We start from the raw sequence: 26,849 nt of genomic DNA, 5'->3' as shown, positions 1-26,849 counted from the left end.
GTGGTGGATATCATCAGGTCAGTTCTGTATGCAGCTATGTGAAGTGTTTATGGTGGATATCAGGTCATCTCTGTATGGAGCTATGTGAAGTGTTTATGGTGGATATCATCAGGTCATCTCTGTATGGAGCTATGTGAAGTGTTTGTGGTGGATATCATCAGGTCATCTCTGTATGGAGCTATGTGAAGTGTTTGTGGTGGATATCAGGTCATCTCTGTATGGAGCTATGTGAAGTGTTTGTGGTGGATATCATCAGGTCATCTCTGTATGGAGCTATGTGAAGTGTTTATGGTGGATATCAAGTCATCTCTGTATGGAGCTATGTGAAGTGTTTGTGGTGGATATCAAGTCATCTCTGTATGGAGCTATGTGAAGTGTTTGTGGTGGATATCATCAGGTCATCTCTGTATGGAGCTATGTGAAGTGTTTATGGTGGATATCAAGTCATCTCTGTATGGAGCTATGTGAAGTGTTTGTGGTGGATATCAAGTCATCTCTGTAAGGAGCTATGTGAAGTGTTTGTGGTGGATATCAGGTCATCTCTGTATGGAGCTATGTGAAGTGTTTGTGGTGGATATCATCAGGTCAGTTCTGTATGGAGTTATGTGAAGTGTTTATGGTGGATATCATCAGGTCAGTTCTGTATGGAGCTATGTGAAGTGTTTATGGTGGATATCAGGTCATCTCTGTATGGAGCTATGTGAAGTGTTTATGGTGGATATCATCAGGTCAGTTCTGTATGGAGCTATGTGAAGTGTTTGTGGTGGATATCATCAGGTCAGTTCTGTAAGGAGCTATGTGAAGTGTTTGTGGTGGATATCATCAGGTCAGTTCTGTATGGAGCTATGTGAAGTGTTTGTGGTGGATATCAGGTCATCTCTGTATGGAGCTATGTGAAGTGTTTGTGGTGGATATCATCAGGTCATCTCTGTATGGAGCTATGTGAAGTGTTTGTGGTGGATATCATCAGGTCAGTTCTGTAAGGAGCTATGTGAAGTGTTTGTGGTGGATATCATCAGGTCAGTTCTGTAAGGAGCTATGTGAAGTGTTTGTGGTGGATATCATCAGGTCATCTCTGTATGGAGCTATGTGAAGTGTTTGTGGTGGATATCAGGTCATCTCTGTATGGAGCTATGTGAAGTGTTTGTGGTGGATATCAGGTCATCTCTGTATGGAGCTATGTGAAGTGTTTGTGGTGGATATCATCAGGTCATCTCTGTATGGAGCTATGTGAAGTGTTTGTGGTGGATATCAGGTCATCTCTGTATGGAGCTATGTGAAGTGTTTATGGTGGATATCAGGTCATCTCTGTATGGAGCTATGTGAAGTGTTTGTGGTGGATATCATCAGGTCAGTTCTGTATGGAGCTATGTGAAGTGTTTATGGTGGATATCATCATGTCATCTCTGTATGGAGCTATGTGAAGTGTTTGTGGTGGATATCATCATGTCATCTCTGTATGGAGCTATGTGAAGTGTTTATGGTGGATATCATCAGGTCATCTCTGTATGGAGCTATGTGAAGTGTTTATGGTGGATATCAGGTCATCTCTGTATGGAGCTATGTGAAGTATTTATGATGGATATCATCAGGTCAGCCATTTCTGCCTTTGTCAGTTGCAGACTTCACTCACTCCTCTCTCTAGGTTATTGATATCATGTATGACCTTGTTTAAAGTGTTCACCTCTCTCTCTCTGTGGGCTATTGATATCATGTATGACCTTGTTCAAAGTGTTCACCTCTCTCTCTCTCTCTCTCTCTGTGGGTTATTGATATCATGTATGACCTTGTTCAAAGTGTTCACCTCTCTCTCTGGGTTATTGATATCATGTATGACCTTGTTCAAAGTGTTCACCTCTCTCTGTGTGGGTTATTTATATCATGTATGACCTTGTTCAAAGTGTTCACCTCTCTCTCTCTCTCTCTCTCTCTGTGGGTTATTGATATCATGTATGACCTTGTTCAAAGTGTTCACCTCTCTCTGTGGGTTATTGATATCATGTATGACCTTGTTTAAAGTGTTCACCTCTCTCTCTCTCTCTCTGGGTTATTGATATCATGTATGACCTTGTTCAAAGTGTTCACCTCTCTCTCTGGGTTATTGATATCATGTATGACCTTGTTCAAAGTGTTCACCTCTCTCTCTCTGTGGGTTATTGATATCATGTATGACCTTGTTTAAAGTGTTCACCTCTCTCTCTGTGGGTTATTGATATCATGTATGACCTTGTTTAAAGTGTTCACCTCTCTCTCTGTGGGTTACTGATATCATGTATGACCTTGTTCAAAGTGTTCACCTCTCTCTCTGGGTTATTGATATCATGTATGACCTTGTTCAAAGTGTTCACCTCTCTCTCTCTCTCTGGGTTATTGATATCATGTATGACCTTGTTTAAAGTGTTCACCTCTCTCTCTCTGGGTTATTGATATCATGTATGACCTTGTTTAAAGTGTTCACCTCTCTCTCTCTGGGTTATTGATATCATGTATGACCTTGTTCAAAGTGTTCACCTCTCTCTCTCTGTGGGTTATTGATATCATGTATGACCTTGTTCAAAGTGTTCACCTCTCTCTCTCTGTGGGTTATTGATATCATGTATGACCTTGTTCAAAGTGTTCACCTCTCTCTCTCTCTCTGGGTTATTGATATCATGTATGACCTTGTTCAAAGTGTTCACCTCTCTCTGTGGGTTATTGATATCATGTATGACCTTGTTCAAAGTGTTCACCTCTCTCTCTCTCTGGGTTATTGATATCATGTATGACCTTGTTCAAAGTGTTCACCTCTCTCTCTCTGGGCTATTGATATCATGTATGACCTTGTTCAAAGTGTTCACCTCTCTCTGTGGGTTATTGATATCATGTATGACCTTGTTCAAAGTGTTCACCTCTCTCTGTGGGTTATTGATATCATGTATGACCTTGTTCAAAGTGTTCACCTCTCTCTCTCTCTCTGGGTTATTGATATCATGTATGACCTTGTTCAAAGTGTTCACCTCTCTCTCTCTCTGGGTTATTGATATCATGTATGACCTTGTTCAAAGTGTTCACCTCTCTCTCTCTGGGCTATTGATATCATGTATGACCTTGTTCAAAGTGTTCACCTCTCTCTCTCTCTGGGTTATTGATATCATGTATGACCTTGTTCAAAGTGTTCACCTCTCTCTGTGGGTTATTGATATCATGTATGACCTTGTTCAAAGTGTTCACCTCTCTCTCTCTGTGGGTTATTGATATCATGTATGACCTTGTTTAAAATGTTCACCTCTCTCTCTCTGTGGGTTATTGATATCATGTATGACCTTGTTCAAAGTGTTCACCTCTCTCTCTCTCTGTGGGTTATTGATATCATGTATGACCTTGTTCAAAGTGTTCACCTCTCTCTCTGGGATATTGATATCATGTATGACCTTGTTTAAAGTGTTCACCTCTCTCTCTCTCTCTGGGTTATTGATATCATGTATGACCTTGTTCAAAGTGTTCACCTCTCTCTCTCTCTCTGGGTTATTGATATCATGTATGACCTTGTTCAAAGTGTTCACCTCTCTCTCTGGGTTATTGATATCATGTATGACCTTGTTCAAAGTGTTCACCTCTCTCTCTCTCTGGGTTATTGATATCATGTATGACCTTGTTCAAAGTGTTCACCTCTCTCTGTGGGTTATTGATATCATGTATGACCTTGTTTAAAGTGTTCACCTCTCTCTCTCTGTGTGGGTTATTGATATCATGTATGACCTTGTTTAAAGTGTTCACCTCTCTCTCTCTGTGTGGGTTATTGATATCATGTATGACCTTGTTTAAAGTGTTCACCTCTCACTCTCTCTGGGTTATTGATATCATGTATGACCTTGTTCAAAGTGTTCACCTCTCTCTCTCTCTGGGTTATTGATATCATGTATGACCTTGTTCAAAGTGTTCACCTCTCTCTCTCTCTGTGGGTTATTGATATCATGTATGACCTTGTTCAAAATGTTCACCTCTCTCTCTCTCTGGGTTATTGATATCATGTATGACCTTGTTTAAAGTGTTCACCTCTCTCTCTCTGTGAGCTATTGATATCATGTATGACCTTTTTAAAGTGTTCACCTCTCTCTCTCTCTCTCTGGGTTACTGATATCATGTATGACCTTGTTTAAAGTGTTCACCTCTCTCTCTCTGTGAGCTATTGATATCATGTATGACCTTTTTAAAGTGTTCACCTCTCTCTCTCTCTGGGTTACTGATATCATGTATGACCTTGTTTAAAGTGTTCACCTCTCTCTCTGTGGGCTATTGATATCATGTATGACCTTGTTCAAAGTGTTCACCTCTCTCTCTCTCTTTGGGTTATTGATATCATGTATGACCTTGTTCAAAATGTTCACCTCTCTCTCTCTCTCTGGGTTATTGATATCATGTATGACCTTGTTCAAAGTGTTCACCTCTCTCTCTCTCTCTGGGTTATTGATATCATGTATGACCTTGTTCAAAGTGTTCACCTCTCTCTCTCTCTCTGGGTTATTGATATCATGTATGACCTTGTTCAAAGTGTTCACCTCTCTCTGTGGGTTATTGATATCATGTATGACCTTGTTTAAAGTGTTCACCTCTCTCTCTCTGGGTTACTGATATCATGTATGACCTTGTTCAAAGTGTTCACCTCTCTCTGTGGGTTATTGATATCATGTATGACCTTGTTCAAAGTGTTCACCTCTCTCTGTGGGTTATTGATATCATGTATGACCTTGTTCAAAGTGTTCACCTCTCTCTGTGTGGGTTATTGATATCATGTATGACCTTGTTCAAAGTGTTCACCTCTCTCTCTCTCTGGGTTATTGATATCATGTATGACCTTGTTCAAAGTGTTCACCTCTCTCTCTCTGTGGGTTATTGATATCATGTATGACCTTGTTCAAAGTGTTCACCTCTCTCTCTGTGGGTTATTGATATCATGTATGACCTTGTTCAAAGTGTTCACCTCTCTCTCTGTGGGTTATTGATATCATGTATGACCTTGTTCAAAGTGTTCACCTCTCTCTGTGGGTTATTGATATCATGTATGACCTTGTTTAAAGTGTTCACCTCTCTCTCTCTCTGTGGGTTATTGATATCATGTATGACCTTGTTTAAAGTGTTCACCTCTCTCTCTCTCTGTGGGTTATTGATATCATGTATGACCTTGTTTAAAGTGTTCACCTCTCTCTCTCTCTCTGGGTTATTGATATCATGTATGACCTTGTTTAAAGTGTTCACCTCTCTCTCTCTCTCTCTGTGGGTTATTGATATCATGTATGACCTTGTTCAAAGTGTTCACCTCTCTCTCTCTGGGTTATTGATATCATGTATGACCTTGTTCAAAGTGTTCACCTCTCTCTCTCTGGGTTATTGATATCATGTATGACCTTGTTTAAAATGTTCACCTCTCTCTCTCTCTGTGGGTTATTGATATCATGTATGACCTTGTTTAAAGTGTTCACCTCTCTCTCTCTCTGGGTTATTGATATCATGTATGACCTTGTTTAAAGTGTTCACCTCTCTCTCTCTCTGTGGGTTATTGATATCATGTATGACCTTGTTCAAAGTGTTCACCTCTCTCTCTGTGGGTTATTGATATCATGTATGACCTTGTTCAAAGTGTTCACCTCTCTCTCTGTGGGTTACTGATATCATGTATGACCTTGTTCAAAGTGTTCACCTCTCTCTCTCTCTCTCTGGGTTATTGATATCATGTATGACCTTGTTCAAAGTGTTCACCTCTCTCTGTGGGTTATTGATATCATGTATGACCTTGTTCAAAGTGTTCACCTCTCTCTCTGGGTTATTGATATCATGTATGACCTTGTTCAAAGTGTTCACCTCTCTCTCTCTCTGGGTTATTGATATCATGTATGACCTTGTTTAAAGTGTTCACCTCTCTCTGTGGGTTATTGATATCATGTATGACCTTGTTCAAAGTGTTCACCTCTCTCTCTGGGTTATTGATATCATGTATGACCTTGTTCAAAGTGTTCACCTCTCTCTCTCTGGGTTATTGATATCATGTATGACCTTGTTCAAAGTGTTCACCTCTCTCTCTCTCTGTGGGTTATTGATATCATGTATGACCTTGTTCAAAGTGTTCACCTCTCTGGGTTACTGATATCATGTATGACCTTGTTCAAAGTGTTCACCTCTCTCTCTGTGGGTTATTGATATCATGTATGACCTTGTTTAAAGTGTTCACCTCTCTCTCTGTGGGTTATTGATATCATGTATGACCTTGTTCAAAGTGTTCACCTCTCTCTCTCTGTGGGTTATTGATATCATGTATGACCTTGTTCAAAGTGTTCACCTCTCTGGGTTACTGATATCATGTATGACCTTGTTTAAAGTGTTCACCTCTCTCTCTGGGTTATTGATATCATGTATGACCTTGTTTAAAGTGTTCACCCCTCTCTCTCTGGGTTACTGATATCATGTATGACCTTGTTCAAAGTGTTCACCTCTCTGGGTTACTGATATCATGTATGACCTTGTTCAAAGTGTTCACCTCTCTCTCTGTGGGTTATTGATATCATGTATGACCTTGTTCAAAGTGTTCACCTCTCTCTCTGGGTTATTGATATCATGTATGACCTTGTTCAAAGTGTTCACCTCTCTCTCTCTGTGTGGGTTATTGATATCATGTATGACCTTGTTCAAAGTGTTCACCTCTCTCTCTCTCTCTCTGGGTTATTGATATCATGTATGACCTTGTTTAAAGTGTTCACCTCTCTCTCTCTGGGTTACTGATATCATGTATGACCTTGTTCAAAATGTTAAAAGATACTGCAGACAATGTACTGTGATACACACCATTCACTGTGTTGACAATAGTGTACTGTGATCAAACAATGTACTGTGATACACACCATTCACTGTGTTGACAATAGTGTACTGTGACCAAACAATGTACTGTGATACACACCATTCACTGTGTTGACAATAGTGTACTGTGATCAAACAATGTACTGTGATACACACCATTCACTGTGTTGACAATAGTGTACTGTGACCAAACAATGTACTGTGATACACACCATTCACTGTGTTGACAATAGTGTACTGTGATCAAACAATGTACTGTGCAATACACCATTCACTGTGTTCACAACAAAGGCAATCTTATGGCCAAAACTGATACTACTGCTGTCACAGCTTAACGATAAACCAACAATCGTACCACTGGAGCACTGATTAAGACAAGGCCAATACTTAATTCAACATGTGCCTCTAATGATTCCTCTGACCATACCACAAACAAGGCCAATACTTAATTCAACATGTGCCTCTAATGGTTTCCTCTGACCATACCACAAACATGATACTTAATTCAACATGTGCCTGTAATGGTTTCCTCTGACCATACCACAAACAAGGCCAATACTTAATTCAACATGTGCCTGTAATGGTTTCCTCTGACCATACCACAAACAAGGCCAATACTTAATTCAACATGTGCCTGTAATGGTTTCCTCTGACCATACCACAAACAAGGCCAATACTTAATTCAACATGTGCCTCTAATGATTCCTCTGACCATACCACAAACAAGGCCAATACTTAATTCAACATGTGCCTCTAATGGTTTCCTCTGACCATACCACAAACAAGGCCAATACTTAATTCAACATGTGCCTCTAATGATTCCTCTGACCATACCACAAACAAGGCCAATACTTAATTCAACATGTGCCTCTAATGATTCCTCTGCCACAGTGTGGACATTTCAGCTCTCTTTGCATCTATGCAAGGCTTTGATCAACATGAAACATGAATTAAACAAACGTAAAAAAAACCTCATACACACATACAAACACACTAAGAGCATCCCCTCCCTACACATACACACACACAGATTACAAATTGATCAATCATTTTTATTGTTTATTGCACAGGGATCCCAGAAGGAAAAGTCAGCCATGGACCACGCTAACCCTGGGATCATCACAACAGACAAAGATGAAAAAATTCAGTTTCAAATTTTGAAGACTAGCTTCAGTTTTCACTTTCTGATAGACAAATGTGTACACTAAGAATGCTGGTTTCAGTGCATTAGAATATCAATAGTAGTAATGTACCAGTACAAAAATACAAAATGCAAATCAAGCAGAATCAAAACATAAAAAATCAAAACAATGTAAGATATAAAGAACATATTTTGTTCTGTGTTATTACATTCAACATACCCAGCAAAAGAGCTCTATTTTCAAAAAAGAAAGACCAAAAGAAATGGCGAATGGACGGGGAAGGCAGAAAAAGGAGACAACAGTGAAGGAAGAAAAAGGCAGAAATAAAGAGAGCAGTAGAAAAGAGGAAACTTTTAGTACACAATTTCCAAAAGGCAGGGATGCTATTTTTACTGAAAGGCTCCTGGCATCCCACGGGAAATCGAACCCAGTCAGCTCAACAGTCCCCACTGGTGGACAACACACCTTCATCAGAACACACCACTGGACAACACACCTTCATCAGAACACACCGCAGGACAACACACCTTCATCAGAACCCATCACTGGACAACACACCTTCATCAGAACCCATCACTGGACAACACACCTTCATCAGAACCCATCACTGGACAACACACTTTCAACAGAACCCATCACTGGACAACACACCTTCATCAGAACACACCACAGGACAACACACCTTCATCAGAACCCACCACTGGTGGACAACACACCTTCATCAGAACCCACCACTGGGTAACACACCTTCATCAGAACCCACCACTGGTGGACAACACACCTTCATCAGAACCCACCACTGGTGGACAACACACCTTCATCAGAACACACCACAGGACAACACACCTTCATCAGAACCCACCACTGGTGGACAACACACCTTCATCAGAACCCACCACTGGTGGACAACACACCTTCATCAGAACCCACCACTGGTGGACAGCACACCTTCATCAGAACCCACCACTGGACAACACACCTTCATCAGAACCCACCACTGGTGGACAACACACCTTCATCAGAACCCACCACTGGACAACACACCTTCATCAGAACCCATCACTGGTGGACAACACACCTTCATCAGAACCCACCACTGGTGGACAACACACCTTCATCAGAACCCACCACTGGACAACACACCTTCATCAGAACCCATCACTGGTGGACAACACACCTTCATCAGAACCCACCACTGGTGGACAACACACCTTCATCAGAACCCACCACTGGACAACACACCTTCATCAGAACCCATCACTGGACAACACACCTTCATCAGAACACACCACTGGACAACACACCTTCATCAGAACCCACCACTGGTGGACAACACACCTTCATCAGAACCCACCACTGGACAACACACCTTCATCAGAACCCACCACTGGACAACACACCTTCATCAGAACCCATCACTGGTGGACAACACACCTTCATCAGAACCCACCACTGGTGGACAACACACCTTCATCAGAACCCACCACTGGACAACACACCTTCATCAGAACCCATCACTGGTGGACAACACACCTTCATCAGAACCCACCACTGGTGGACAACACACCTTCATCAGAACACACCACTGGGTAACACACCTTCATCAGAACACACCACTGGTGGACAACACACCTTCATCAGAACCCATCACTGGTGGACAACACACCTTCATCAGAACCCACCACTGGTGGACAACACACCTTCATCAGAACCCACCACTGGACAACACACCTTCATCAGAACCCATCACTGGTGGACAACACACCTTCATCAGAACCCACCACTGGTGGACAACACACCTTCATCAGAACACACCACTGGGTAACACACCTTCATCAGAACCCACCACTGGTGGACAACACACCTTCATCAGAACACACCACTGGGTAACACACCTTCATCAGAACCCACCACTGGACAACACACCTTCATCAGAACCCATCACTGGTGGACAACACACCTTCATCAGAACCCACCACTGGACAACACACCTTCATCAGAACCCATCACTGGACAACACACCTTCATCAGAACACACCACTGGGTAACACACCTTCATCAGAACACACCACTGGACAACACACCTTCATCAGAACACACCACTGGACAACACACCTTCATCAGAGCCACACATTGCCAAACAGTACTCACAAACAGCACAGTAACACCTATGTCTGATGTCCTCAGCATTGCCACACAGTACTCACAAACAGCACAGTAACACCTATGTCTGATGTCCTCAGCATTGCCACACAGTACTCACAAACAGCACAGTAACACCTATGTCTGATGTCCTCAGCACTGCTATGAAGTACTCACAAACAGCACAGTAACACCTATGTCTGATGTCCTCAGCATTGCCACACAGTACTCACAAACAGCACAGTAACACCTATGTCTGAAGTCCTCAGCATTGCCACACAGTACTCACAAACAGCACAGTAACACCTATGTCTGAAGTCCTCAGCATTGCTATGAAGTACTCACAAACAGCACAGTAACACCTATGTCTGAAGTCCTCAGCATTGCCACACAGTACTCACAAACAGCACAGTAACACCTATGTCTGAAGTCCTCAGCATTGCTATGAAGTACTCACAAACAGCACAGTAACACCTATGTCTGATGTCCTCAGCATTGCCACACAGTACTCACAAACAGCACAGTAACACCTATGTCTGAAGTCCTCAGCATTGCTATGAAGTACTCACAAACAGCACAGTAACACCTATGTCTGAAGTCCTCAGCATTGCTATGAAGTACTCACAAACAGCACAGTAACACCTATGTCTGATGTCCTCAGCATTGCTATGAAGTACTCACAAACAGCACAGTAACACCTATGTCTGAAGTCCTCAGCATTGCTATGAAGTACTCACAAACAGCACACTAACACCTATGTCTGAAGTCCTCAGCATTGCTATGAAGTACTCACAAACAGCACAGTAACACCTATGTCTGATGTCCTCAGCACTGCTATGAAGTACTCACAAACAGCACAGTAACACCTATGTCTGAAGTCCTCAGCATTGCTATGAAGTACTCACAAACAGCACAGTAACACCTATGTCTGAAGTCCTCAGCATTGCCACACAGTACTCACAAACAGCACACTAACACCTATGTCTGAAGTCCTCAGCATTGCTATGAAGTACTCACAAACAGCACAGTAACACCTATGTCTGAAGTCCTCAGCATTGCCACACAGTACTCACAAACAGCACACTAACACCTATGTCTGAAGTCCTCAGCATTGCTATGAAGTACTCACAAACAGCACAGTAACACCTATGTCTGATGTCCTCAGCATTGCCACACAGTACTCACAAACAGCACAGTAACACCTATGTCTGAAGTCCTCAGCATTGCCACACAGTACTCACAAACAGCACAGTAACACCTATGTCTGAAGTCCTCAGCATTGCCACACAGTACTCACAAACAGCACAGTAACACCTATGTCTGAAGTCCTCAGCATTGCTATGAAGTACTCACAAACAGCACACTAACACCTATGTCTGAAGTCCTCAGCATTGCTATGAAGTACTCACAAACAGCACAGTAACACCTATGTCTGAAGTCCTCAGCATTGCCACACAGTACTCACAAACAGCACAGTAACACCTATGTCTGAAGTCCTCAGCATTGCTATGAAGTACTCACAAACAGCACACTAACACCTATGTCTGTCCTCAGCACTCCCACACAGTACTCACAAACAGCACAGTAACACCTATGTCTGAAGTCCTCAGCATTGCTATGAAGTACTCACAAACAGCACAGTAACACCTATGTCTGAAGTCCTCAGCACTGCTATGAAGTACTCACAAACAGCACAGTAACACCTATGTCTGAAGTCCTCAGCACTGCTATGAAGTACTCACAAACAGCACAGTAACACCTATGTCTGAAGTCCTCAGCATTGCTATGAAGTACTCACAAACAGCACAGTAACAACTATGTCTGAAGTCCTCAGCATTGCTATGAAGTACTCACAAACAGCACAGTAACACCTATGTCTGAAGTCCTCAGCATTGCCAAACAGTACTCACAAACAGCACAGTAACACCTATGTCTGAAGTCCTCAGCATTGCCAAACAGTACTCACAAACAGCACACTAACACCTATATCTGAAGTCCTCAGCATTGCTATGAAGTACTCACAAACAGCACAGTAACACCTATGTCTGTCCTCAGCATTGCTATGAAGTACTCACAAACAGCACAGTAACACCTATATCTGAAGTCCTCAGCATTGCTATGAAGTACTCACAAACAGCACAGTAACACCTATGTCTGTCCTCAGCATTGCTATGAAGTACTCACAAACAGCACAGTAACACCTATGTCTGTCCTCAGCACTCCCACACAGTACTCACAAACAGCACAGTAACACCTATATCTGAAGTCCTCAGCATTGCTATGAAGTACTCACAAACAGCACAGTAACACCTATGTCTGTCCTCAGCACTCCCACACAGTACTCACAAACAGCACACTAACACCTATGTCTGAAGTCCTCAGCATTGCTATGAAGTACTCACAAACAGCACAGTAACACCTATGTCTGAAGTCCTCAGCATTGCTATGAAGTACTCACAAACAGCACAGTTTAACACCTATGTCTGAAGTCCTCAGCATTGCCAAACAGTACTCACAAACAGCACAGTAATACCTATGTCTGAAGTCCTCAGCATTGCCACACAGTACTCACAAACAGCACACTAACACCTATATCTGAAGTCCTCAGCATTGCTATGAAGTACTCACAAACAGCACAGTAACACCTATGTCTGTCCTCAGCACTCCCACACAGTACTCACAAACAGCACAGTAACACCTATGTCTGAAGTCCTCAGCATTGCTATGAAGTACTCACAAACAGCACAGTAACACCTATGTCTGATGTCCTCAGCACTGCTATGAAGTACTCACAAACAGCACAGTAACACCTATGTCTGTCCTCAGCACTCCCACACAGTACTCACAAACAGCACAGTAACACCTATGTCTGAAGTCCTCAGCATTGCTATGAAGTACTCACAAACAGCACAGTAACACCTATGTCTGAAGTCCTCAGCATTGCCACACAGTACTCACAAACAGCACAGTAACACCTATGTCTGATGTCCTCAGCATTGCCACACAGTACTCACAAACAGCACAGTAACACCTATGTCTGAAGTCCTCAGCATTGCTATGAAGTACTCACAAACAGCACAGTAACATACAATGGTACTTCATTTTCTTCATAAAAAATACATACTGCACATCACAAAACTACCAAAAATGTTATGCAGCTATATGGAAAACAATGGTACATCTAACAAGAAAGCAATGGTACATCTAACAAGAAAACAATTGTACATCTAACAAGAAAGCAATGGTACATCTAACAAGAAAGCAATGGAACATCTAACAAGAAAACAATAGTACATCTAACAAGAAAGCAATGGTACATCTAACAAGAAAACAATAGTACATCTAACAAGAAAACAACAGTACATCTAACAAGAAAGCAATGGTACATCTAACAAGAAAACAACAGTACATCTAACAAGAAAACAATGGAACATCTAACAAGAAAACAATGGAACATCTAACAAGAAAGCAATGGTACATCTAACAAGAAAGCAATGGTACATCTAACAAGAAAACAACAGTACATCTAACAAGAAAACAATGGAACATCTAACAAGGAAGCAAAAGAGAAAAGGTCCGCACAATTAACTGATATAAACTTGCACTGGCACAGGAAAAGGAAAAAAGAAAAAAAAGAGAAAACCACTAAATTAGGTTCAGTTACATAAAGTGCACTGATGTACAGAAAAATACGGCTCAACACTTGGCTAAAATCAGAGACTGACATAAGCTGAAACATACGGCTCAACACTTGGCTAAAATCAGAGACTGACATAAGCTGAAACATACGGCTCAACACTTGGCTAAAATCAGAGACTGACATAAGCTGAAACATACGGCTCAACACTTGGCTCAAATCAGAGACTGACATAAGCTGAAACATACGGCTCAACACTTGGCTAAAATCAGAGACTGACATAAGCTGAAAACTACGGCTCAACACTTGGCTCAAATCAGAGACTGACATAAGCTGAAAACTACGGCTCAACACTTGGCTCAAATCAGAGACTGACATAAGCTGGAAAATATGGCTCAACACTTGGCTCAAATCAGAGACTGACATAAGCTGAAAACTACGGCTCAACACTTGGCTCAAATCAGAGACTGACCTAAGCGGACATTGGAGCCAACAGCAAAGTAAAAGCTGCAGGATCAATGGTTTCTCTCTTGCAATGAGAATTCACTCAAACCAGGAGGCAGGATTCCACTCTTGACCAAGTCACTAGGGATTAACTTGGGAACAACATTCTCTACAATAATCAAGCCAGGAGGCAGGATTCCACTCTTGACCAAGTCACTGGGGATTAACTTGGGAACAATATTCTCTACAATAATCAAACCAGCATGGCAGGATTCCACTCTTGACCAAGTCACTGGGGATTAACTTGGGAACAACATTCTCTACAATAATCAAGCCAGGAGGCAGGATTCCACTCTTGACCAAGTCACAAGGGATTAACTTGGGAACAACATTCTCTACAATAATCAAGCCAGGAGGCAGGATTCCACTCTTGACCAAGTCACAAGGGATTAACTTGGGAACAACATTCTCTACAATAATCAAGCCAGGAGGCAGGATTCCACTCTTGACCAAGTCACTGGGGATTAACTTGGGAACAACATTCTCTACAATAATCAAACCAGCATGGCAGGATTCCACTCTTGACCAAGTCACTGGGGATTAACTTGGGAACAACATTCTCTACAATAATCAAGCCAGGAGGCAGGATTCCATTCTTGACCAAGTCACTGGGGATTAACTTGGGAACAACATTCTCTACAATAATCAAGCCAGGAGGCAGGATTCCACTCTTGACCAAGTCACAAGGGATTAACTTGGGAACAACATTCTCTACAATAATCAAGCCAGGAGGCAGGATTCCACTCTTGACCAAGTCACTGGGGATTAACTTGGGAACAACATTCTCTACAATAATCAAGCCAGGAGGCAGGATTCCACTCTTGACCAAGTCACTGGGGATTAACTTGGGAACAACATTCTCTACAATAATCAAGCCAGGAGGCAGGATTCCACTCTTGACCAAGTCACTGGGGATTAACTTGGGAACAACATTCTCTACAATAATCAAGCCAGGACGGCAGTTGCCTTCACTGCTGTTCTGATAGTCATAGTCAGACATAGCTGACTGTCATACGTACATAGGTGCACAGAAAGCAAAAAAGAAACTGTACTAAATTATGTCCAGTTACATTAACTGCACTGAAATACAGACCAAACCAGAAAGCATTCATGTATGGTTTTCACAATCAAATCGTTGCATTGCTTTTTAAGGCATGATGAAAGCAACATATCACAGAATCATTGCACAACAAGCAAGCCCAAAACATTTCTCACAATCCAAATTTTCATCAGTCCACCAATCTGAGCAAAGAGCTTTGATTTGGTCATGAAAATAACATTTTCATTCCACTGATAATGCGCACACACACACACACACACACACACACAGACATACACATCCCTACACTGTTTTTTCTTACACACATAAAAAAGAGTAACATCCATAAATGTTTATATATATATATATATATATATATATATATCAGTGAGTGAAGATAATCCTTTCACACTGACAAATTCCAAAGCCAAGCTATAACCAGCACAACAAACAGATGATAAACTAATGTAAATAGATGAACAATTATGATCTGTTCACATTCAGTGAACAATCTCTTTTAAACATGATAAACCAAGTATGGAACCTTCTAATCAAAACCTACTATCAGTCATTCCACATACATGATCATGTTCTAAAAACACTATAGATGGATACAGCTTTGACAGAAACAGAATGCTTTTCACTTCTTTTTCTTTTTTTTCAGTTTGAGTGACAATGCTACCATCTGAATGGTCATGCAGAGATGGCAAACTGGACTGTTTCTGGGTGCACTGAGTTGCAATGTAAACCCAGAAAATGACACTTTCTCTTCAAAATGTAGGACAGAAAAAGTGGGTTGTATTTAGTGTACTCTCTCCTCTAAGTCTCAGAATCACACATCTTTAAACTGACCATGATCATATGAGGTAAACAGCAGAACAAAGTGAAAAAACACTACTGTGAACATCAAACAGTGAGTACAGTCTGCTGGAAGACAAGCTGAAGTGGCTACATAGCAGTACCACCTGGTTCACTTCACACAGAAAGAGGCATTTTCCTGCTGACTCAATAGCTACATAGCAGTACCACCTGGTTCACTTCACACAGAAAGAGGCATTTTCCTGCTGACTCAACAGCTACATAGCAGTACCACCTGGTTCACTTCACACAGAAAGAGGCATTTTCCTGCTGACTCAACAGCTACATAGCAGTACCACCTGGTTCACTTCACACAGAAAGAGGCATTTTCCTGCTGACTCAATAGCTACATAGCAGTACCAGCTGGTTCACTTCACACAGAAAGGGGCATTTTCCTGTTGACTCAATAGCTACACAGCAGTACCACCTGGTTCACTTCACACAGAAAGGGGCATTTTCCTGTTGACTCAATAGCTACACAGCAGTACCACCTGGTTCACTTCACACAGAAAGAGGCATTTTCCTGCTGACTCAATAGCTAAGTACCACCTGGTTCACTTCACACAGAAAGGGGCATTTTCCTGCTGACTCAATAGCTACATAGCAGTACCACCTGATTCACTTCACACAGAAAGAGGCATTTTCCTGTTGACTCAAATCTCTTTTCCCTGCACACTGACCTGCTGAAACAACCAGCCTGTCCTCAGTTTGGAACTCAACACAAACCATCCCATAGGCAACATTTTTTTTTTCTTTTCCCCCCCCCCTTTATGCAACCACTTCTACGTGGAAGGTGTTGTGGGAAGATGAAGTTGGTGATCAACAGCAAGATGGGAGGCCAGGATTAGCGCCATGCTGTGGGTGTGGACCATGTCTCAAACTCTGTCAGTCACTGAGGACCATGTCTCAAACTCTGTCAGTCACTGAGGACCATGTCTCAAACTCTGTCAGTCACTGTGGACCATGTCTCAAACTCTGTCAGTCACTGTGGACCATGTCTCAAACTCTGTCAGTCACTGAGGACCATGTCTCAAACTCTGTCAGTCACTGTGGACCATGTCTCAAACTCTGTCAGTCACTGTGGACCATGTCTCAAACTCTGTCAGTCACTGTGGACCATGTCTCAAACTCTGTCAGTCACTGAGGACCATGTCTCAAACTCTGTCAGTCACTGTGGACCATGTCTCAAACTCTGTCAGTCACTGAGGACCATGTCTCAAACTCTGTCAGTCACTGAGGACCATGTCTCAAACTCTGTCAGTCACTGCCAACATCATCTTCCTCTGGGTCTGAAGCCTGAGCACGTGCTCTGGTGTTGTAGACTGGTAGGGCTGGCTGGTTCACTGGTGGTGTAGACTGGTAGGGCTGGCTGGTTCACTGGTGTTGTAGACTGGTAGGGCTGGCTGGTTCACTGGTGTTGTAGACTGGTAGGGCTGGCTGGTTGAGGCATGCTTTGCTGCTTCAGGAGGGATGGTGAGGCATGCTTTGCTGCTTCAGGAGGGATGGTGAGGCATGCTTTGCTGCTTCAGGAGGGATGCTAACTGACAGCTGACAGAGTTTGCCTTCTGGCCTCTGGCCTCTCTCTGTGTCCAGCCTCCCATCCTCAGCAAAGATGTTCCCTGGGTATTTAAACTGTGCTTTGTTTGAGCTGCTGTACAGCAAAGATGATCCCTGGTTATTTAAACTGCGCTTTGTTTGAGCTGCTGTCCACTGATGGTGATATCAAACTTTTTAGAAGTGCGCCCAACTGACACGACCTCTGTCTTACCTACATTGATCTTCATTCCATAGTGTTTGCAGCTGCTGGTCAGGCTGTGTGGGTGTCTTTGCAGGTGAACGTTCTCTTTTCATCCAGGATGCTTTCGTCGTCAGCAAACACCAGTTCCTTCAGGCCTCTGGATTTGGGTTGGCGTGAGGTGATTATGTCCAAGAAAACAATGAACAGTAATGGTGACAGTACACAACCCTGTATGCAACAATCATGCCCAATCAAAAACCATGGCAGACCAGATGCCCCAAGGGAGACAACCCTACTCTAGCTGCTGCATTCGCTCCCTTGCTACTGTGACCAGCAGTGTCAGTGAACAAGACAGAAGGAAAAACAAGTATACATGCTCATCCATACATACATTCATACAGAGAGAGAAAAATGTAGAATATATATCAGGCTAATTGCTATGACGTGACTTCACACAACAGTAGACAGTAACAATAAAAGCAGAAAAATCCACAAGTCAGCCCAAAGGTTGATGCACTCAGATGGGGACATGTTGGAACAGAAGAGACACCGATTCTCCATTGTGTGTACGTCTCACAGCCTCTGCTAAAATCATAGACACGTCGATACACTGAAACACACAGAAAAAATGGCATGTCTATACACTGAAACACCGGGAAAATGACATGTCTATACACTGAAACACACAGAGAAAATGGCATGTCTATACACAAAATGGCATGTCTATACACTTAGACACACAGAAAAAATGGCATGTCTATACACTGAAACACACAGAAAAAATGGCATGTCTATACACTGAAACACACAGAAAAAATGGCATGTCTATACACTGAAACACAGAGAAAACGACATGTCTATACACTGAAACACCCAGAGAAAAGGACATGTCTATACACTGAAACAGAGAAAAGGACATGCCTATACACTGAAACACCCAGAGAAAAGGACATGTCTATACACTGAAACACAGAGAAAATGACATGTCTATACAATGAAACACACAGAGAAAATGACATGTTTATACAATGAAACACAGGGAAAATGACATGTCTATACAATGAAACACAGGGAAAATGACATGTCTATACAATGAAACACAGGGAAAATGACATGTCTATACAATGAAACACACAGAGAAAATGACATGTCTATACACTGAAACACAGGGAAAATGACATGTCTATACACTGAAACACAGGGAAAATGACATGTTTATACACTGAAACACAGGGAAAATGACATGTCTATACACTGAAACACAGGGAAAATGACATGTCTATACAATGAAACACACAGAGAAAATGGCATGCCTATACACTGAAACACAGGGAAAATGACATGTTTATACACTGAAACACAGGGAAAATGACATGTCTATACACTGAAACACAGGGAAAATGACATGTCTATACAATGAAACACACAGAGAAAATGGCATGCCTATACACTGAAACACAGGGAAAATGACATGTCTATACACTGAAACACAGGGAAAATGACATGTTTATACACTGAAACACAGGGAAAATGACATGTCTATACAATGAAACACACAGAGAAAATGACATGTCTATACACTGAAACACTGGGAAAATGACATGTTTATACACTGAAACACAGGGAAAATGACATGTCTATACACTGAAACACAGGGAAAATGACATGTCTATACACTGAAACACAGGGAAAATGACATGTCTATACAATGAAACACACAGAGAAAATGGCATGCCTATACACTGAAACACAGGGAAAATGACATGTCTATACACTGAAACACAGGGAAAATGACATGTTTATACACTGAAACACAGGGAAAATGACATGTCTATACAATGAAACACACAGAGAAAATGACATGTTTATACACTGAAACACAGGGAAAATGACATGTTTATACACTGAAACACAGGGAAAATGACATGTCTATACACTGAAACACAGGGAAAATGACATGTCTATACACTGAAACACAGGGAAAATGATGTCTATACACTGAAACACTGGGAAAATGATATGTTTATACACTGAAACACAGGGAAAATGATGGCTATACACTGAAACACAGGGAAAATGACATGTCTATACACTGAAACACAGGGAAAATGACATGTTTATACACTGAAACACAGGGAAAATGATGTCTATACACTGAAACACTGGGAAAATGATATGTTTATACACTGAAACACAGGGAAAATGACATGTCTATACACTGAAACACAGGGAAAATGACATGTTTATACACTGAAACACAGGGAAAATGATGTCTATACACTGAAACACTGGGAAAATGATATGTCTATACACTGAAATACATAAAAAAGGACATGTCGATACACTGAAACACAGAGAAAAGGACATATCTATACACTGACACAGAAAAAGGACATGTTGACTACATTGGCACAAAGAAAAAAGGACATGTCTATACACTGAAACAGAAAAAAAGACATGCTGACTACAAAAACTCACAGAAATGGACATGTCTATACACTGAAAGGCACAGAAATGGACACATCTATACATTAAATCACACATAAAAGGACATGTGGATACACTGAAACACAGGGAAAAGGACATGTCTATACACTGAAATGCACAGAAAAGGACATGTGGATACACTGAAACACAGAGAAATGGACATTTCTATACACTGAAACGCACAGAAATAGACATGTTGATACACTGAAACACAGAGAAAAGGACATGTCTATACAATGAAAGACATAAAAAGAACATGTTGATATACTGAAACACAGAGAAAAGGACATGTCTATACACCGACACAGAAAAAGGACATGTTTACAGAAACTCACAGAAATGGACATGTCTATACACTGAAATGCAGAGAAAAGGACATGTGAATACATTGAAACACAGTGAAAAGGACATATGGATACACTGAAACAGAGAAAAGGACATGTCTATACACTGAGACACAGAGAAAAGGGCATGTGGATACAATGAGACACGGAGAAAAAGACACATCAATACACTGAAACACACAGAGAAAAAGACATGTCTATACACTGAAACACACATGGAAAAAGACATGTGGATACACATTAACACAGAGAAAAAGACATGTCTATACACTGAAACACAGAGAAAAGGACATGTGGATACACTGAAACACAGAGAAAAGGACATGTGGATACACTGAGACACAGAGAAAAGGACATGTGGATACACTGAGACACAGAGAAAAGGACATGTGGATACACTGAGACACAGAGAAAAAGACATGTCTATACACTGAAACACAGAGAAAAGGACATGTGGATACACTGAGACACAGAGAAAAGGACATGTGGATACACTGAGACACAGAGAAAAGGACATGTGGATACACTGAGACACACAAGCTAACATGCTTTCCTGCATTAGCCAATGATCATGTGTGGTTCAAGCAACAAGTAACAATTCACACATAACAACCTACAGGAAATTGACACTCTTTCAGGGTTGTCAGTTTCTACATATCGCTTAACAAAAAACACCAACAAAGTTTCAAAATGCATGACACTGAATTATGATGTGGTTCTACTGGCCGGAGCGACCTATTTGCTCCTTTCTTTCCCTCTAACAAGGCACAAACCACATCATCATACCCTCATGTGCTTCCATCACAACACAGAAAAAAGAGGTCAGTGTTATGGAACAGGCCCTGGAGTCCAAGACACATCATGTCTTCATTTCAATACACACTACCACACTACAGAAACCTGACCACAGCAGTATTCATTCATCATACCAAAGATCTTACCACATCACACTACAGAAACCTGACCACAGCAGTATTCATCATACCAAAGATCTTACCACATCACACTACAGAAACCTGACCACAGCAGTATTCATCATACCAAAGATCTTACCACATCACACTACAGAAACCTGACCACAGCAGTATTCATTCATCATACCAAAGATCTTACCACATCACACTACAGAAACCTGACCACAGCAGTATTCATTCATCATACCAAAGATCTTACCACATCACACTACAGAAACCTGACCACAGCAGTATTCATCATACCAAAGATCTTACCACATCACACTACAGAAACCTGACCACAGCAGTATTCATTCATCATACCTAAGATCTTACCACATCACACTACAGAAACCTGACCACAGCAGTATTCATTCATCATACCAAAGATCTTACCACATCACACTACTGAAACCTGACCACAGCAGTATTCATTCATCATACCAAAGATCTTACCACATCACACTACTGAAACCTGACCACAGCAGTATTCATTCATCATACCAAAGATCTTACCACATCACACTACAGAAACCTGACCACAGCAGTATTCATTCATCATACCAAAGATCTTACCACATCACACTACAGAAACCTAACCACAGCAGTATTCATTCATCATACCAAAGATCTTACCACATCACACTACAGAAACCTGACCACAGCAGTATTCATCATACCAAAGATCTTACCACATCACACTACTGAAACCTGACCACAGCAGTATTCATTCATCATACCAAAGATCTTACCACATCACACTACAGAAACCTGACCACAGCAGTATTCATTCATCATACCAAAGATCTTACCACATCACACTACAGAAACCTGACCACACCAGTATTCATTTATCATACCACAGATCTTACCACATCACATCACTGACAGGCAATCTGACGGGCCAACAGTGTTTGCAGAATGGTGTTCAGAGACAGTCACCAAGACAACAACACCCTCCAATGCCACCATGACCTTGACACCCTTCATGTCACCATGACCTCAACACCCGTCCTAAATCACCATGACCTCGACACCCCTCCTATGTCACCAGACACCCCTCCAATGTCACCATGATCTCAAAACCCTTTCTATGTCACCATGACATTGACATCGTTTCTATGTCACCATGACCTTGACACCTGTGATGCGTTATTGCATGCTGAACAGTCCTGGATGTGATGTGATGTGTTACTGCATGCTGCACAGTCCTGGATGTGACAAGTGTTACAGCATGCTGAACAGTCCTGGATGTGATGTGATGTGTTACTGCATGCTGAACAGTCCTGGATGTGATGTGATGTGTTACAGCATGCTGAACAGTCCTGGATGTGATGTGATGTGTTACTGCATGCTGAACAGTCCTGGATGTGATGTGATGTGTTACAGCATGCTGAACAGTCCTGGATGTGATGTGATGTGTTATTGCATGCTGAACAGTCCTGGATGTGATGTGTTACAGCATGCTGAACAGTCCTGGATGTGATGTGATGTGTTATTGCATGCTGAACAGTCCTGGATGTGATGTGTTACTGCATGCTGAACAGTCCTGGATGTGATGTGATGTGTTACTGCATGCTGAACAGTCCTGGATGTGATGTGTTACTGCATGCTGAACAGTCCTGGATGTGATGTGATGTGTTACTGCATGCTGAACAGTCCTGGATGTGATGTGTTACTGCATGCTGAACAGTCCTGGATGTGATGTGATGTGTTATTGCATGCTGAACAGTCCTGGATGTGATGTGATGTGTTACTGCATGCTGAACAGTCCTGGATGTGATGTGTTACTGCATGCTGAACAGTCCTGGATGTGATGTGTTACTGCATGCTGAACAGTCCTGGATGTGATGTGTTACTGCATTCTGAACAGTCCTGGATGTGATGTGATGTGTTACTGCATGCTGAACAGTCCTGGATGTGATGTGATGTGTTACTGCATGCTGTACAGTCCTGGATGTGACATGTGTTACTGCATGCTGAACAGTCCTGGATGTGACATGTGTTACTACATGCTGAACAGTACTGTATATCACATTTTGTGTTACTGCATGTTGGTCAACAGAGGCTGGACAAAGGACAACGGAAGGACCAAATATATCGAAAATAAAGTTGAAAAATACTGTTCTCTCCCAACTTTTAGACCATTTGGCATCAAACAATCTTTTAGTTTTATCTTATTTCCATTCAGCATACATATCTGCTCACAGCACTGAAACTGCTTTGTTGAAAGTGTTTAATGATCTGTTACGATCTGTTGATGAAGGCAAACTGTGCTGACCTTGATCGACCAGTTGGCTGCATTCCACCTAACAGACCATAGTACACTACTTTCCAGGCTTGAACATGTAGTTTGGATTCGTTCAACAGTTCTAAACTGGTTTTCTTCATGCCTGCCCAGCTACAACATAATGTCTCAGTTAACACCTTAAATCCAACTCTGATCTTCTACAGTGTGCCACAAGGCTCTGTCCTAAGCCCTGTTCTGTTCATTCTGTACACTGCTTCTCTTTGAGTCTTTCTGGTCATTCTGCACTTCACCACTCTTTTGCTGACAATACCAAACAACAGAAATCTGCTGAACACAGCCATATAGTCCAATTCAGTCAATGCAATATTGCATTCTTGCATTCCTGGATGACATTCAACAAACTAAAGCTAAATGACGACAAAACTGAAGCTATGACTAACAATCAGTAAATGAGTGGACATGGGGCTTGCTCAGGTAGGTCAAGCTGATTCCTATATTCCATACAATCAGTCACTGCAGTGTGCATAGCCAGCTGATGAATCAAACAGTATGTTGTGTCTGATTTTCTAAATCATTTCTTTGTGGATTGCACAGGTTTTGGAAGGTCTGGTCACAAAAAATATATGGACACTTTGGTCATAACTTTATTGATCACACATCACCCACAAACAAGTAAAATGTATGTGCCCCTTAACGTTTTTTCCAAAGCTGCCTGCCTTGACAATATTCATTTAATCAAGGACATTTCATGACATATACTGCAGTAATATGAACTGCAGAGCACTTCAATTCTTAGACAGGAAGGCGTTTGTAATATGTGAAATGAACTCAAAATATAACTTGAATGTTATCATCCCTATTTCAAAATGAAATTATTGTGTAATAAAGAACATAATTTCTTTCTTTTTTTAAAGCAAAAAAACAATAGCCAAACAAAAAAATGCATCTCAGCTGCACAAGAACAACCTGGATAATCATTTTAGGAAACCTACCATGAAAACAATGCACACAACAAAAAGAGAAAAGAATGAAATAACACCTAGGAACAACCACATACCTGTGAGTAGGAGGAACTTGGGATTCAGCCAATCAAATCAAAGCACAAATCACTCTTCTTCATGCAATGCGGGTCCTTGACAACAAAGCCGCCATCCTTAATGCGCTCAGTTACAGACAAAAAGTCCACTCACTCTATTCAAGCAACGGCCAAAGGTACCACAGCAAAACATTTTATTCAAAATCAACAAGGTGCAAAATATAAACACATGCACTGTTTATTCCAGACTGAACAACTACAGACACTGCCTGAAAATGATTAAAAAACCAAAACCACCTAGCACCAAGTGTGTATTTGGTCTGAGCTGTTTGCAGACACCTATTTGGTACTGATTTACTGTATGGACCATGGACACAGTGACAAAGCATGCACAAGACAAAACATTGTAAGAGGAGCAGGCTATGATCATCTTGCCAGTGCCAGGCAGTCAGTGTAATGAAGCCACATATCTGTGCAGTCATCACACGCTGAATAGCACCCTTCCTGGACAGTCCCTTTATATTCCTTCACATCAAGTCTTTATTCCTTCATGCACAGTCACATCTTTGTTCCTTCATACATCATGTCTTTGTTCTTTCAAATCACCTCTTTATTCCTTCACACATCCTGTCTTTATTCCTTCACACATCATGTCTTTATTCCTTCACACATCCTGTCTTTATTCCTTCACACATCACGTCTTTATTCCTTCCTTCACACATCACGTCTTTATTCCTTCACACATCCTGTCTTTATTCCTTCACACATCCTGTCTTTATTCCTTCACACATCACCTCTTTATTCCTTCACACATCCTGTCTTTATTCCTTCACACATCACCTCTTTATTCCTTCACACATCCTGTCTTTATTCCTTCACACATCACGTCTTTATTCCTTCACACATCCTGTCTTTATTCCTTCACACATCACCTCTTTATTCCTTCACACATCCTGTCTTTATTCCTTCACATCACGTCTTTATTCCTTCACACATCCTGTCTTTATTCCTTCACATCACGTCTTTATTCCTTCACACATCCTGTCTTTATTCCTTCACACATCACGTCTTTATTCCTTCACACATCCTGTCTTTATTCCTTCACACATCACCTCTTTATTCCTTCACACATCCTGTCTTTATTCCTTCACATCACGTCTTTATTCCTTCACACATCATGTCTTTATTCCTTCACACATCCTGTCTTTATTCCTTCACATATCACGTCTTTATTCCTTCACACATCATGTCTTTATTCCTTCACATCATGTCTTTATGCCTTCACACATCCTGTCTTTATTCCTTCACATCCGGTCTTTATTCCTTCACATATCACGTCTTTATTCCTTCACACATCATGTCTTTATTCCTTCACATCCTGTCTTTATTCCTTCACATCCTGTCTTTATTCTTTCATACATCCTGTCTTTATTCCTTCACACATCATGTCTTTATTTCTTCACACATCACGTCTTTATTCCTTCACACATCCTGTCTTTATTCTTTCATACATCACGTCTTTATTCCTTCACACATCCTGTCTTTATTCCTTCCTTCACATCCTGTCTTTATTCCTTCACACATCCTGTCTTTATTCCTTCCTTCACATCCTGTCTTTATTCCTTCACACCATGTCTTTATTCCTTCACACATCCTGTCTTTATTCCTTCACACATCCTGTCTTTATTCCTTCACACATCCTGTCTTTATTCCTTCACATCCTGTCTTTATTCTTTCACACATCCTGTCTTTATTCCTTCACATCCTGTCTTTATTCCTTCACACATCACGTCTTTATTCCTTCCTTCACATCCTGTCTTTATTCTTTCACACATCCTGTCTTTATTCCTTCACACATCCTGTCTTTATTCCTTCACACATCACGTCTTT

The 26,849-nt window shown here is 41.4% G+C and overlaps 1 protein-coding gene across 3 annotated transcripts in view; it reads right to left on the bottom strand.

Annotated features, from left to right (window-relative positions):
- Positions 1-26,849, bottom strand: part of LOC143299090 (ribose-phosphate pyrophosphokinase 2-like) — a 79,977-nt gene that overhangs the window by 13,441 nt on the left and 39,687 nt on the right. The window contains exon 7 of one of the 3 annotated variants that reach the window (XM_076612217.1): positions 12,919-18,498. The exons of the other annotated variants lie outside the window; for them this stretch is intronic. Within the exon in view, the coding sequence (XP_076468332.1) occupies positions 18,406-18,498 (93 nt within the window). The 3' untranslated portion in view covers positions 12,919-18,405. Of the gene's footprint in view, positions 1-12,918; positions 18,499-26,849 lie in introns of those variants that run through there. 3 annotated transcript variants of the gene reach the window in all.

Source organism: Babylonia areolata, chromosome 24 (genome assembly GCF_041734735.1).
Source record: "Babylonia areolata isolate BAREFJ2019XMU chromosome 24, ASM4173473v1, whole genome shotgun sequence".
Classification (NCBI taxonomy): domain Eukaryota; kingdom Metazoa; phylum Mollusca; class Gastropoda; order Neogastropoda; family Buccinidae; genus Babylonia; species Babylonia areolata.
Note: the sequence above shows the minus strand (reverse complement) of the source record. Positions and strands in the feature narration are given on the sequence as shown.